Source organism: Sminthopsis crassicaudata, chromosome 2, assembly GCF_048593235.1.
Source record: "Sminthopsis crassicaudata isolate SCR6 chromosome 2, ASM4859323v1, whole genome shotgun sequence".
Taxonomy (NCBI): Eukaryota; Metazoa; Chordata; class Mammalia; order Dasyuromorphia; family Dasyuridae; genus Sminthopsis; species Sminthopsis crassicaudata.
The window spans coordinates 661,740,167-661,756,023 of record NC_133618.1 but is presented as its reverse complement, the minus strand read 5'-3'; the positions used below and the strand labels follow the sequence as shown (position 1 = coordinate 661,756,023).

The window sequence follows — 15,857 nt, the reverse complement described above, 5'->3', positions numbered from 1 at the left end:
TCCCCCCCACTTGCCGAAAACATGTCCTTTGAGACTTGGGGCACAGAGGGGAACTTTTGCTCTTCAGAAAGGCCACCGGGTTAGGAGTCACAAGTGTAGCTCGTGCTTCTTAACCAGTCACCACTTGGGGCAAGGCCCGTACCTTCCCAAGGTCTGCGTCTCCATCCAAGAGAAGGGCAGGTGGCCCAACAAGATCTCTGAGGTCCCTAGAGAGCTAAGCTGCAGAGGATCAAAGTCCGGCCGAAAAGTTTCCCAACAAAGCTGGGATTCCACGGCCCCTGGTCCTGGGATTTTTCCACTTTACCAAACTATCTCCCCCTTGGGAAGACGGGAGCAGATCAGGCCCAGGGGAGTGAGACTCTGGGACCTGTGATTTTCCTGAACTTTTCACTCCACAAACTCCCTCACTTCCAGGATGAAAAGAATGGCGGGAGAACCCCGGACTCGTACCCTATGTGTAAACACAGCTGACTTTTAACTAGCTGGCAGGCCCTGGGATTCCTCCACACAATCTGCCTTTCTTTCTCGGTCTTAAACACACAAATCAGGATTTTTAGTCTTTTAATTTAAAACACAAACAAAAACAATTCAGTCCAGAGCCAGGATCTGTAAACGTGCCCCACCTCCCACCTCCCCAGTCACATGCAGGACGGGGAAGACAGACACCCCTCAGTCCCAAGAGGCTGGAGACCTGCTGGGGAAGGGGCCAGCCCCTTCTCCCCATTCTAAAGTGTTGCCGGGCCCCAGAGCCCCCGGCTTCTGTCCCTAGTCCCCTGGTTCCTATTCTGGATTCCATTGGCTTGTGGGAGGCCTGTCTGAGCTGGCAGTGTTCCCCTCCTCCTCCTCCTCCTCCTCCTCCAAGGTCCAGCTGAAGCTTTCCTGACTACTGCAGTTCTCGATCATCACTGCCTTCCTCCCGACCCCCTGCCACACAACGTTCCCAGCAGCGCACTCGGACACTGAGTTCTAGGTAGCCCAGGGTGGGTCCCGTCTCCACAGACCTGGCAGGAGTCCCCGGAGAATATGTAACGGTCCTCTCCTGCTCCGTGGTGTCCCGGCACAGGGCTGAGCCTCAGGAAAAACATCACGAGAATGAAACTGAGTGAGGAGGACGGGAGGACCGGGCAGGAACGAGCTGGGAGCCATCCCCTCTCCCAGGGCCGCTTTATATGCCGAAGAAGTAGCCAACAAGCACCTTGGGGGGCTGGGGACGCAAGGCAGGGGGCAGAGGCAGGCCCTGCTGCTCTTCCGCTACCCCATGGCTTTCAAGAGCAGCTCCAGCTTCATGGCCACGTTCAAATCTCCCTTCACCTTCAGCCGCCCGCTCATATAGGCTCCGAGGGGCCTCAGTTCTCCAGAAAACAGGGCTAGCAGATCCGCCTCGGCCATTTCCAGGACGACGTCTGGGCTGCCTTCGGGGGCCCCCCGCCCGATCTTCCCACTCCCTGGAGGACAAAAGAGAAGCGGGGATGCGGTTAGAAAGACCACGTCAGTCCAGTCATTCTGGAGACAACGTGCACCTGCACCCAAAGGGCAGCAATAGCACCAGCAGGTCTCCATCTCAAAGAGATCAAAATAAAAAGGAAAAGGAGCCGGACACACAAAAACAGAACAGCCCTTTGTATGGAGGCCAAGGATGGAAATTAAGGGGAGGCTCAGCAAGTGGGACTGCAAGTATCAGTGGGCCACAAGAACTGACAGGCGGGACGATTTCAGACAAATGCGGGAAGACCTCGATGAACTGACACAAAGTGAAGTGAGCAGAACCAGAAGATCACTGTACATAGTAACAGGAATTCTGTATGATAATCAATCGTGAAAGACTTGGCTGTTCTGATCAAGACAACTCCAAAAGAACCATGGTAAAAAATACTATTCCTGTGTTCAGAAGAATGTTTCACCTACACTGGATTGTTTGCTGTCTGGGGAAGGGAGGAAGAAAAATTTGGAGCACAAGCTTTTGTAAGGGTGAATGTTGGAAACTATCCTTGCATGTATTTTGAAAATAAAAAGCTATTATCATAAAAATTATTATTAAAAAATTCACTTCCACTCTTTGCAGATGATATGATGGTATACTTAGAAAACCCCAGAGATTCTAATAAAAAGTTATTAGAAATAATTCACACTTTAACAAAGTTGCTGGATACAAAATAAACCCACATAAATCCTCAGCATTTTTATATATCACCAATAAATTGCAGCAGCAAGAGATACAAAGAGAAATTCCATTCCAAACAAATGTTGAGAGTATAAAGTATTTGGGAATCCATCTACCAAAGAAAAGTCAGGAATTATATGAGCAAAATTATAAGGCACTTGCCACAAAAATAAAGTCAGATTTAAATAATTGGAAAGACATTCAGTGCTCTTGGATAGGCCGAGCGAATATAATAAAGATGACAATACTCCCCAAACTAATCTATTTATTTAGTGCTATACCAATCAGACTCCCAAGAAACTATTTTAATGACCTAGAAAAAATAACAACAAAGTTTATATGGAAGAATAAAAGGTCGAGAATTTCTTTTTTTTTTAATTTTATAATTATAATTATAATTTTTTGACAGTATATATGCATGAGTAATTTTTTATAACATTGTATTCATTTTTCCAAATTTTCCCCTCCTCCCTCTACTCCCTCCCCTTGATGACAGGCAATCCCATACATTTTACATGTGTTACAATATAACCTAGATACAATACATGTGTGTAAATACCATTTTCTTGTTGCACATTAATTATTAGCTTCCGAAGGTATAAGTAACCTGGGTAGATAGACAGTAGTGCTAACAGTTTACATTCACTTTCGGAAGCTAATACTTAACGTGCAACAAGAAAATGGTATTTACACACATATATTGTATCTAGGTTATATTGTAACACATGTAAAATGTATGGGATTGCCTGTCATCTAGGGGAGGGAGTAGAGGGAGGGAGGGGAAAATCTGGAAAAATGAATAAAAAAAAAAATAAAAAAAAATATCTGATTAAAAAAAGACAAAAAAAAAAAAAGTATTAGCTTCCGAAGGTATAAGTAACCTGGGCAGACAGATATTAGTGCTAACAATTTACATTCACTTCCCAGTGTTCCTTCTCTGGGTGTAGTTGTTTCTGTCCATCATTGATCAACTGGAAGTGAGTTGGATCTTCTTTATGTTGAAGATTTCCACTTCCATCAGAATACATCCTCATACAGTATTGTTGTACATCTCTCCAAGCCTCTCTGTATTCCTCCTGCTGGTCATTTCTTACAGAGCAATAACATTCCATAACCTTCATATACCACAATTTACCCAACCATTCTCCAACTGATGGACATCCATTCATCTTCCAGTTTCTAGCTACAACAAAAAGAGCTGCCACATACAGGTCCCTTCCTCATCTTTAGTATTTCTTTGGGATATAAGCCCAGTAGGGTTACTGCTGGGTCAAAGGGTATGCACAGTTTGATTAACTTTTTGGGCATAGTTCCAGATTGCTCTCCAGAATGGTTGGATTCTTTCACAACTCCACCAACAATGTATCAGTGTCCCAGTTTTCCCACATCCCCTTCAACATTCATCATTATTTGTTCCTGTCATCTTAGAAAGGTGGAGAATTTCAAGGGAATTACTGAAAAAAAAAAAAGTCAGATGAAGGTGGTGTAATTGTACCTGATCTAAAGCTATATTATAAAGCAGCAGTCACCAAAACCATTTGGTACTGGCTAAGAAATAGACCGGTAGATCAGTGGAACAGATTAGGTACAAAGGACAAAAAAAGATACATCTATAGCAATCTAGTGTTTGACAAACCCAAAGATCCCAAATTTGGGATAAGAATTCATTATTTGACAAAAACTGTTGGGAAAACTGGAAATTAGTATGGCAGAAATTAGATATGGATCCACACTTAACACCATATACCAAGATAAGATCAAAATGGGTCCATGATTTAGGCATAAAGAATGAGATCAAAAATAGATTGGAGGAACAGAGGATAGTCTACCTCTCAGACCTGTGGAGGAGGAAGGAATTTATGACCAGAGGAGAATTAAAGATCATTATTGATCACAAAATAGAAGATTTTGATTACATCAAACTAAAAAGTTTCTGTACAAACAATACTAATGCAAACAAGATTAGAAGAGAAGTAACAAATTGGGAAAATATTTTTAAAAGTAAAGGTTCTGACAAAGGTCTCATTTCCAAAATATATAGAGAACTGACCATAATTTATAAGAAACCGAACCATTCTCCAATTGATAAATGGTCAAAGGATATGAACAGACAATTCTCAGAAGATGAAATTGAAACTATATCCACTCATGAAAAAGTGTTCCAAATCACTACTGATCAGAGAAATGCAAATTAAGAACACTCTGAGATACCACTACACACCTGTCAGATTGGCTAAGATGACAGGAACAAATAATGATGAATGTTGGAGGGGATGTGGGGAAATTGGGACACTAATACATTGTTGGTGGAGCTGTGAATGGATCCAGCCATTCTGGAGAGCAGTTTGGAACTATGCCCTAAAAGTTATCAAAATGTGCATACCCTTTGACCCAGCAGTAACCCTACTGGGCTTATATCCCAAAGAAATACTAAAGAGCAGAAAGGGACCTGTATGTGCCAAAATGTTTGTGGCAGCCCTTTTCATAGTGGCTAGAAACTGGAAGATGAATGGATGTCCATCAGTTGGAGAATGGTTGGGTAAATTGTGGTATATGAAGGTAATGGAATATTATTGCTCTGTAAGAAATGACCAGCAGGAGGAATACAGAGAGGCCTGGAGAGACTTAAATCAACTGATGCTGAGTGAAATGAGCAGAACCAGAAGATCACTGTACACTTCAACAACAATACTGTATGAGGATGTATTCTGATGGAAGTGGAAATCTTCACATAAAGAAGATCCAACTCACTTGCAGCTGATCAATGATGGACAGAAATAACTACACCCAGAGAAGGAACACTGGAAAGTGAATGTAAATTGTTAGCACTACTGTCTATCTACCCAGGTTACTTATACCTTCGGAAGCTAATAATTAATGTGCAATAAGAAAATTGGATTTACACACATATATTGTATCTAGCTTATACTGTAACACATGTAAAATGTATGAGATTGCCTGGAAAAATGAATACAAGGGATAATGTTATAAAAAAATTACTCATGCATATATACTGTTAAAAATGTATAATTATAAAATTGATAAAAAAATAAATAAAATTAAAAAAAAAATTCACCTCCAGAGAGGTAAACGATGAATTCTCAGTGCAGACTGAAGCATATTATTTTTTACTTTTTTTAGGTTTCTTGTTTTATATATATATATATTTTTTTTCCTCACTGAGGCTGGGGTTAAGTGACTTGCCCAGGGTCACACAGCTAGGAAGTGTTAAGTGTCTGAGACCAAATTTGAACTCTGGTCCTCCTGAATTCAGGGCTGGTGCTCTATCCACTGCGCCACCTAGCTGCCCCTATTATAAATATTTTTAACAATATAGCTAATATGAAAATGGTTTTATATGATAGCACATGTATAATTAATAGCATGTTGCCTGCTTTCTTAACGGATTGGGGAGGGGCAGGAGGGAAGGATACAATTTAAAATTAAAAAAAATTTTAAGTTAATGGATATATATATTATATACATAGGCACACACACATATGTATATGCAATGGTCAGACTATCAGTGTTTCTCTTGGCTCTGCAGCTAATTCACTCACTATGTGTCTCAGTTTTTATCATGAAATCTTTTTCCACTTTCCTCCCTCACATGAATGTGGTAAGAAGATGGAGATAGAAGGAAATAAGCATTTACTAAGTGCCCGCCATGTGCTAAGCCCTTGCAAATATGTCATTTGAAAGGGCTTTGGAAATGGAAAAGTGCTTTTCTATTATTAATTATTATTATTATTATTTTGCTCTTCTTGAAGTAGGAAGTTAAGCATTTGTGTGTTAGGTGCTATCCTAAGTGCTGGAAAGAGGGTCTGGCATGAGAGGACCTGAGTTCAAATTCCAGCTCTGCCCTTTACTGGGCGACTTTCAGGAAATCCCTTCACCGCTGTCAGGAATGAGAGTGTCTGTGTCCAAGAGCTCCTAGGGACTGAAGTAATCGGTAGATTTGGATCCGGAAGGAAGAAGGATGGCTGAGGCTGTCTAGCCCAACTCCCTCATTTTAAAGAGAAGAAAACCTGCAGAGGTTTCGCATCCAACCTAAGATCAGCTAGTTAAGCATCTGAGGTAGAATCTGGACCCAGATCATCTAATTTCAAAGCCAGCACTTCCCCCAAAGTACCTTCAGCCCATAGAGGCAGCAGGGCCATGGAGCAATCAAAAACTGAGCCCGGGGTCCTGGGTTCCAGTTCTAACTCTCATTACCTATCAGTTCCTCATAGCCTTCTTCTATAATGAGGAGGTTGAAGTAGACCCCCTAAATTCTCTTTCAATGATAAATATGTGAATTCTGGACTATTTGAGAGCTTAGTTTCTTTGTGTTTTTCCCCATTTCATTCTTTCTCAAAAGATAAAGGAGATCTGAACCTCAAAAGTTTGCCAGATCAAATGAGACAATGTGTGTAAAGCTTTTTATGACCCAAATAGGAAAGAAGGAAGGAAATGCGCATTTATTAAGAGCCTACTGTGCTCCAAGCACCATGCTAAGTGCTTTACAAATATTATCTAGCTTGATGCAAACAGTAACCCAGACAGGCGGGTGCTATTATGGTCTCTACTTCACAGCGGAGGGGAAGCCAGCAGGAAGTGACCAGCTCAGGGTCTCACAGCTAGTGAGTATTTGAGATCATATGTGATGATCTCTAGTCTTCCTCATTTCAGTCCTGCTGCTCCAGTCACTGAGCCACCAGCTGGGGGCTATAGAAGGCAGACATTATTCAGATATTCTTGTCTTTTCTAAGGGAGTTTAGACAAAATGATATTCTGCTATTTTCCCTTTATATTTAAGGTTCTGTGGACTATTATTATCATCGTAGTTGTTGTTGGCATTGCTTTCTCCAGGTCTCAGTGGCCTTAGGTGGAATCCAAAAGACTTCTGCCCAATCCTCATACAATTTGGGGAGACTTCCTTTGGGGACCTACTTATCCATTGGTTTTTACAAATATTTTGGTAGCAAATGAATAAATAATAATGGCTAATATTATGTGGCAGCTCGCTAGTGCAGTAGATAGAGCGCAGCCTGGAGTCAGGAAGAACCAAATTCAAATCTGGCTTCAGATACTTACTAGCTGTATGATCCCAAACAAGTCCCTCAGTTTGATCATCTGTAAAATAGGCTAGAGGAGGAAATGGCGGACCACACCAGCATCTTTGCCAAGAAAACCTGATGTTCACAGAGTAGGAGACAACTGAAACTACTAAATGATAACATTTTTATATGTAGTTCTTTAAGATCTGCCAAGCACAAAATGGAAGGAAGGAGGGAAGGAAGGAAGGAAGGAAGGAAGGAAGGAAGGAAGGAAGGAAGGAAGGAAGGAAGGAAGGAAGGAAGGAAGGAAGGAAGGAAGGAAGGAAGGAAGGAAGAAAGGAAGGAGGGAGGGAGGGAGGAAGGAAGGAAGAAAGGAAGGAGGGAGGGAGGGAGGGAGGGAGGGAGGGAGGGAGGGAGGGAGGAAGGAAGGAAGGAAGGAAGGAAGGAAGGAAGGAAGGAAGGAAGGAAGGAAGGAAGAAAGGAAGGAAGGAGGGAGGGAGGGAGGGAGGGAGGGAGGGAGGGAGGAAGGAAGGAAGGAAGGAAGGAAGGAAGGAAGGAAGGGAGGGAGGGAGGGAGGGAGGGAGGGAGGAAGGAAGGAAGGAAGGAAGGAAGGAAGGAAGGAAGAGAGGGAGGGAGGGAGGGAGGAAGGAGGAAGGGAAGGAGGGAAGGAGGGAAGGAGGGAAGGAGGGAGGGAGGGAGGGAAAGAGAGAAGGATGAAGGAATAAAAAGAAAGAAAGAAGAAAGAAAACTTAAAATTAAAATTAAAAATTAAAAAAAGATCTGCCAAGCACTACACATATAGTCTCTTATTTGACTCTAAATGTCAACTCTCCATTATCCAGAGACATAGACAATCTAAAACAAGGGATAATCTTCAATTCCTTCCTATTCACCTTTGCAAGAACAGAGTAAGAGACATCCACATATCATCTCTCTACCCCCCAGTACATGCCTGCTACAAAGGAGGATCGATCTTAATATATGCTGTTTATTCAATTGAATTGAATTTCCCAATTTCCCAAACTCCGTTTGGCTACACTATCCTGGCAGGATCTGGGCATCTCCTGAGGTCTTAAAAGGGGAGAAGTGGCAAAAAAAAAAAAAAAAAATCCAGCTCCAAAATCATTTCTGAAATGGATGGATTGTAGGGCAGATTGTCCCCAAACTGAAAAATCAAGATTCGTGCCCAGAAAGGGAGCCCCAGAGGAAGCTGGAAGGGCACCTCTACCTGTGGTGAGATCAATGAAGTAGGTGTTATGGGCACTGGAAGGCAGGAAGATGTTAAACTGGTAGCACGCTTGGACTTGGCTGACCAAAGCTTCAGATAGAAACAGCTCCACGGCGGCCAGCAGCTCCTCCACCGTTGGCCTCTTCTTCATGCTGCCATTGCCAGTTGGGTTGTTGGCAGAGGGGGGGGACCCTTCTACTTCATTCACTATCTCCATGGTGTCTAATAAGCAGAAAAATCAAATAACGGGAGAGAAGGGTGAGCGGATGGTTGTGTTCGCCATTGCTGACCCAACCCAGAACTGCAGAACCTCAGTGCTGGAAGGAACCTTAGAAACCCTATTAACCAACACTCACCCACAGCCAGGTATGGTGAGGGTTAAATGAGATAACAGAGCTAAAGGATTTTGCCAAGTCCTTAAGGGGCTGGGTAAAGGCTGGCTAAGATCATATTATCTTAGGCTCTCTGTTTTTCATCAAACAACTTGGGGTTATGAATAGAGAAGAGAGCCTCCAAGTCAGGAAGACCAGACTCTAACATTTACTGACTAAATTTCCTTATTACTCAGTACTCTGGGCAACTCTAAGACTAGACATCGTAGAGAAGGGACCAACCTTCATCAGCAAAGAGTTCTTTATCTGAGAGCTCCTAAATCAACCTTCCTTCCTTCCTTCCTTCCTTCCTTCCTTCCTTCCTTCCTTCCTTCCTTCCTTCCTTCCTTCCTTCCTTCCTTCCTTCTTTCCTTCCTTCCTTCTTTCCTTCCTTCCCTTTCATCAATCCATCTCCTTATCATACTGAGTTTCAAGAAAAGAGTGTCCCAAGATGGACTTCCATGTCTCCCCCATCAGAAGGATGACTCTTTAAAAGAAAACTCACCTATCTTCTGAGCTGATTTTTCCTTTCTGTCACCCCTGCCTCAGACTGCCTTTCCCAGCCCCTTTATTTCCTACCAGATCAACTCAGCATTTCAACTTCAGTATCCCCCAGCAACATTTTCTACTGGCCCACCTTTTCAGGATCAAGGACCCAGTGGAAATTGCCCAAAGTAGAGATGAGGGGCAGAACATTATTGACAAAGGGGACAGTTTATGAAGTTAAACTCTCCTTGGGGGCCCCGAAGAACTACAGATAAAAATTTGGGAGAAGGCAAGAGGAACCTGACCTCAGAGACACCATCCTCAAAAGCTTAAAGATTCCTAGAAGAATCACAGAAGAGTCTTTAGAGGCCATGGCTCTGACCTTTCTCCCAGTGCACGGTCCCTTCCAGACCTCCCTGACTGGTGGACAGCCAGACCCTTGTAGAGACAGGGGCCGGCTCACTCCCAAGGCCAGGCCATCGGGTAGCTGTTATGTTGACTGAAATCTCCCTCCCTTTCGCACTGGTCCTGTCTGTCCTCTGGGGCTTTGCAGGATGAAGCCCGTTCCTTGCCCGGGTACCCTCTTTTCCTATATCTGAGGTCATCGGCTCTAGCCACAAAAATCTGACTGGACCGAGCTGGACATTGCTCCAGGATGTGGTTGCTTAGCTTAGGGGACAACTCTTCTTCCCCTTCCACGCTAATTCCCTACAATGACCCATTCTCACTAACTTCATTTCTTTTGTTGCTTTTCTCTCTACCTGCATGGAGAATTCTGGGTTGGGCTGAAGAGGCTCTCCATCTATCCCCAAACATCTGGCTGCTAAGACTTCGACTTTACTCCAACATGGTTGGCAGGGCAGTTTATAGAGCTTCATTTGATACCAGGAGAACTGAGTTAAGCTCTGATACCAGCGGGATGAACATGCAATAGATACGTCACTTCTTTGCCTCCATTTTCTCATCTATAAAATGAAGGGTTTGGACCCTGTGTCTTTAATCCTCCATCAGCTAAGAGCTCTATTCTCTTATATCCGCATTTTCTGGCCCCTCATCACTTTTTACTTGGACTATTAGAACAGCCTCCACACTGAAATTATGGGTTCTCCCCCTCCCCAGCGCATCCTCCACAGCCACTAATATAACCCTCCTAATACCTGAGCACTGTCACTCCTTCCTTTTCTCCCTCCCCCACTATCTACCATCATTCGAAAATCTTCTGAGGGCTCCCCATTGTCTGTGAAATAGAATACGACTGTCTTAGCTCGGCATTCAAGGCCTTCCACGCTTGGATTCCAACCCACCATTCCCCTCCACCGCACGCTGCTGCACTTCCATATTGCCCAGTCCAAACTGAACCGGACGGACCATCGGCTCTTTCTCACCCTCTTCCCTTCCTCTTCCCGTGCCTAGGAGGCATTCCCTGTGTTCTGGCCCAAGTCTCCCCCCCAAGCTTCATCCCTAAATCACCAATTGCCTACAGGACATTCAAACATTCAAACCTGAGACACCTGAAACTCAGCCTGTCCAACCCAGAAATAATCCCCTTTCTGCCCCAAACCCTCCTCATCTTCCTCATTTCTCATTTCTATGGAAGAAAACAGACATCCTTCTGGGCTCCCGGGTTCACAAAGCTGGCTCCTCCCTCTCTCCCATACCCAGTCTGTTACCAAATCTCCTCCCTTCCCTCCTGGGAACCTCTCTCCCATCTAGCATCTTTCTCCGCTCACTTCAGACGCCATCCCCCGTCACCTCCATTACTGCACCCGCCTCCTCCTCCATCTCTCTGCCTAAAGATGTTCAGCTCTCCAACCCATCCCCCCACAATGGCTGCTCAAGTAATTTTCCTTCAGTGCCGATCTGACTACATAATTCTCCACTCAATAGACTCCAGCAGCTTCCAAATGCCTCTCAGATAAAGGAGAAATCCCTCTCGAGCTTTGAAAGCCCTGCACAGGGTGGCCCTCCCCTCCCTCCTCATTGTCTCCCCCTCCCCCTCCCACGTCCACAGTCCCCCCATGGCCCCCTCCTGGACCCCCCGCTGGGTCTCTCCCTCCCATCTCTCCCTCTCCAGCGGCCAAAGCCTGTGTCTAAAAAACTGCCTCATTGTCTCTCTTCCTTTAAACTATAGTCTTCTATGGGAAGCCTTTTCTGGGCCCACCCCCTTCCTCCCACCAAACTTAATTAACTGCTTGGTGAATTAGTTCATTAGCAACTATTTGCACATATTTACTTTACTTTCCTGCCTCTATTATTTATTTGGGTACCGGTCATCCTCCCTGGGGAAGGGAAGCTCCCTGGGCTTCACCCTAAGAAGCGCGTATTGATGGATGATTGGTCCATCGATCCTTCCGGACCACCACCTCTCACTGCTGACCCAAGAACTCGCTGCCCCCAGCTCCCCTTTGCCCGTCACTTTCTCCCAATGTCTGTGGCCTGACCCAAACTTAAAGTCCTTCGCCCCGCCCGGTACCTGTCTCAGCCGCCACGGGAGCATGGCCGCCGCCGCCCGCACCGAAGAAGTGGAGGGCCAGCTGCTGGATGGCACTGTCCAGGCCGGGCAGAGCGGGGGTCTCCTGGGGAGCCTGCAGCACGGCCTCCACTGTCAGCTCCACCCGGTCCACTTCCAGCCCCCACACCTTGGTCATGTCATTGATCTCCAGCTGAGGGGCAGGGGAGACAGGACGGGAGGGGAAGAAGGGGGGGTTGGTAGTGCCCGGGATAGGGGGGTCAGCCACTTCTCCCCCTCAGGGGTATAGGAAGTTCAGTCTGACTCTATATGGACCACACACTAGTTAGTAGAGGTCGTTCCTCCCCAGACAGACAGACGGACAAGAAGAGGTCCCGGTCAGAGATCCCAGTTATGGACGAATGGTCTCCATGTTTCCAAATACTGCTGAAGGAATCCCTGGGGCAAGCTCACACATGGGACCCAATGACCGCTGCCACAGCAGAAGGAGCCCTGGCTCCCTGCCCTTGCCTTGATCTCACTCTCTGCTCCCCCCCCTCTCTTTTTCCTCTTTTCCCTTCCTGTCTGTCTGTCTGTCTGTCTCTCTCCCCTGTGTCACCTGTAAGCCTAGCACTCTGATGACTTCCCATAGAAAATGGGCTGATTCCAACTCTCGGTGGAAATACTGCCTCGAGCTTCTACTTGATGTTAGCATTTTTCTGTTCATTTTCTATCTCATCACGTCTTCCCCAAAGTCCTTGTGAAAGAGGTGGAGTTTATTATACCCATTTACCAGATGGGGAAACTGAGGCCACTGAGGGTGTTTGCTCAGATCCTGGCGTGAGGGAGCTGTGCGTCCTGACTCTCGCTTTCTTCCCATTCGCTGTCTTTGCCCGCCGCCTCTCCCCTCCCCCATCCCAGACCCCGGTATGGCGGGCGAACGCGGGGCGGGGGGCTTACCAGGAGCTGGTCCCCGATCTTCAGCTTCTCCATCTGGATCTCGCGCAGCGGCTTCTTCAGCAAGGTCTTGGTCATGGCGTTCTGGGCCGTCATGCGGGTGGCCGAGTTCAGGTCCTTCACCATCATCACCGAGAGCACCGGGTCCCAGATGCGGAACTGGACGTCAGCCCCCACGGAGACCAGGGCGCCATCCTTGGAGGTCAGCTGGAAGGAGGAGGGGTCGGAGCTGGCCCCGGTTCTGAGCCCGCTGACGTCGCTCGTCTCCCCGACACGCTCGGACCCTCCCCGGGATGCCAGAGCGACGGCCGCCCAGGCCCTCTCTGGAAGACCCGCGGTGGGGGGGAGGGCGCTGGCCCATGCGGGACACAGACCCGGTGACCTAACAGCCACTGTACCTGGACCACTGGTGCGAGGGAAACCTGGCCCCGGAGAGGGGGGCCTGTGAGGGCCGTGGGGCAGATCACATCCCCCAAATCTGCAAAACCTGGGCCAGGACCGGCTGGACTCTGGACTCCCTCCTTCTGAGGGGGCAACGTGCTGGGACGGGCAAGGACTAGCTGAGGTGGACAAGTGTGCACTCTCTCTCTCACCCAGATCTCCTCTGCCCCTCACTCCCCTCACTGGCTGAGTCATTCACCTTTCCCAGCGGGCTCCGAAGCCCACCCCTCCCAGAGACTTTCCTGGGGACCCCCCAAACTGGCCGTACCAGGAAAAGGTTTGAGGAAAAGGAGGAGCCCTCGTCTGTGAGACTTAGCCCCCTCCCCTCCCTGTGCTTCTCCGTTAGTCTCATGTTTCCGAGTGTGTGAGCTTCCCCTCTCATGCCCCGTGGGGGGGGAAGCTCCCTGAGAGCAGGAAGCCCCTCTTTTCCTTCTGGGTCTTGGGATGCTGGGCCTGCGGATGTGCTTGCTGGGGCAGGAACCAGAACAAGCTTCCGCCATGAGAAGTGACCCCTTCTGCCCTTCCCAACAGTCTGCTCCTGTCCACGGATCCAACAGCACGGGACAAGGGGACACAGGTAACCCTCCTCACCTTACAAGGAGGGACGTTGAAAGCTCTTGTCCTCAGATCTACCCTCTGCCAGGAGTCGATGAAAGGAAGCAGGAGGACCATACCTGGCCCCTGGGGGGCCCGGATCCGGCCCAGACGAAACACGACCATGCGCTCGTAGGTAGGGACGATCTGCAAACGAGGCACACGGGAACAGATCGGGGCGCGGGGCCCAAGACGGCCCCTGCCCCGGAGACCTGAGCCTGGCTTCTACCAGCTCTCCATGGTCCCAGGACTGAGCCTCCCGATGCCCTCAGTCCCATCTAGTTTAAAATTTCCTTCTTCCTCCTGGAAAGTCTACCTGTGAGAAGGGCAAAGTACTGCATTCCCTTTCTGTTCCGGAGAAGAAAGAACATACTAAAGAGAATAAAGTGAGACCCAATGAGGTCATGACTTGCCCCACACCACTAAGCAGCTGATGGATGATGGGCCAGGCTTCGAACCTCCCAAGCACGATCCACAATACGAAATCCCCTTCCTTGGTCCATCCAGCTCAGGATTCTCCAGGTTGTTTATGGGAAAAGCTGGTCATCCCCCAAGTATCCCTCAAGTCCTCATCATTCCACCCAAATCCTTCCGAGACCCACTGGCTTTTCCCACCATCTCCTCTTAGGGGGATAGATTCCATACACACTTTGTCTGCTGGATGGAACAGCTCATCTAATTACTTCTCCTATATTAGCCCGGCAGGTCCGACTTTTTGAGATTTGGTGACAAAGTTCAAATTCATTTTATCTAGACTGATTTTTCAGCTCTTGAATATATAACTATTCAAATATAATAACTCTCAGGCCCTGAAGTCAGGAGGACCCGAGTTCAAATGTGGCCTCAGACACTTAACACTTCCTGGCTGTGTGACCCTGGGCAAGAAACTTAACCCTAATTGCCACAGGGGGGAAAATAATAACTCTTTTTTATATGACACCCAAAGGGGTACAAAGTGGCTTCCTCATATTTGTGAGAGAGATATCATCCTCATTTTATTTTTATTTATTTTTTTCCTGAGGCTGAAGTTAAGTGACTTGCCCAGGGTCACATAACCAGGAAGTGCTAAGTGTCTGAGACCAGATTTGAACTCCTAAATTCAAGGCTGGTGCTCTATCCACTGCGCCACCTAGCTGCCCCCTGTCATCCTCATTTTAGAGATAAGTCAAAGGTCCAATGAGGAAGATCAAAGGATCACCAATTAAGAGCTGAGAGGGACTTTCCCTCAAAAGCTTTCTTGTCCAATTCCTTCATTTTACAGATGAAGAAAGTGAGAGTCATTGAGATTAAGGGATGGCAAGTAACAGAATTGGAATTTGGGGCTTCTGATTGTAGTTATCTGGCTCTTATGGCCCCCAGATCGAGGTCTCAAAGCCAGGTCTATGGCTCAGAGTCCAATCCAATTTTAGCAGACCATGTAGCTACTCTGGTGTTTTGTAAGCCAAAGCGTACCATTCTCTTTGGTCCCTTCTCACCAGGAAGAGCCACGGTCCCTCCAGTGATTCTAGACCCCTTCTCTGGAACACCTATGGTTCTGTCATATCCCCCATACAGGACGGCGACCGGAACTATGCATATAAGATTCCAGATGTGGCCGACACGTCCATCACAGCTGGCGTCAGGGATAGGACATGGCCTTTTGTTCTGTCTCTGATCACTTCCTGATAATTAAGGAGAAGGCCTCTGGGCTGTGACCCAGGGATTTGGGATGGACTGGCAGAGATGCATTCTCCAAAGTAGAACCATTGGCTTCTAAGACTAAGAAAGTAGCCGGGAGTCAATGACTGGGGCTCTAGATGGAGTAAGTCCCATGCTCCAGTTTCCTCCCCTAACAGTGGTCAGTATTTGTCTGCCATCTTGGGACACTGCAAGGAGGAAGGGGAAGGAACAAGGCAGGAGACCCCAAAGTCCTCTGCAGAGATCAAGATGTTGGGCAGACGGCTCAGAGGACGGTCCCCGGCCTGCCTCAGTTTTACCTTCAGAGCAAACCATCCGGAAATGGGGAAAGTGATCACGAGCAGCAGGAACACCAGGAAGCTGATAATGCTGTGGCAGATGTAGGACGGCCAGCTCTGGGGAGAGTCTGCTGGAGAATGAGACAGAGGCAGCTCAGAGAGGACCACAAGGGTGG

The 15,857-nt window shown here is 47.0% G+C and overlaps 1 protein-coding gene across 2 annotated transcripts in view; it reads right to left on the bottom strand.

The window, feature by feature from the left end:
• Positions 1-544: 544 nt before the first annotated feature.
• The window catches only part of STOML1 (stomatin like 1), a 29,059-nt gene continuing 13,746 nt past the window's right edge, over positions 545-15,857 (bottom strand). The window contains exons 3-8 of one of the 2 annotated variants that reach the window (XM_074297024.1): positions 15,703-15,812; positions 13,724-13,873; positions 12,695-12,898; positions 11,759-11,948; positions 8,429-8,650; positions 545-1,445 (exon numbers count right to left, since the gene is read on the bottom strand). In XM_074297024.1, the coding sequence (XP_074153125.1) occupies positions 1,252-1,445; positions 8,429-8,650; positions 11,759-11,948; positions 12,695-12,898; positions 13,724-13,873; positions 15,703-15,812 (1,070 nt within the window). In that variant the 3' untranslated portion in view covers positions 545-1,251. The remainder of the gene's footprint in view (positions 1,446-8,428; positions 8,651-11,758; positions 11,949-12,694; positions 12,899-13,723; positions 13,874-15,702; positions 15,813-15,857) is intronic. The other variant, XM_074297025.1, reaches the window with a different exon arrangement.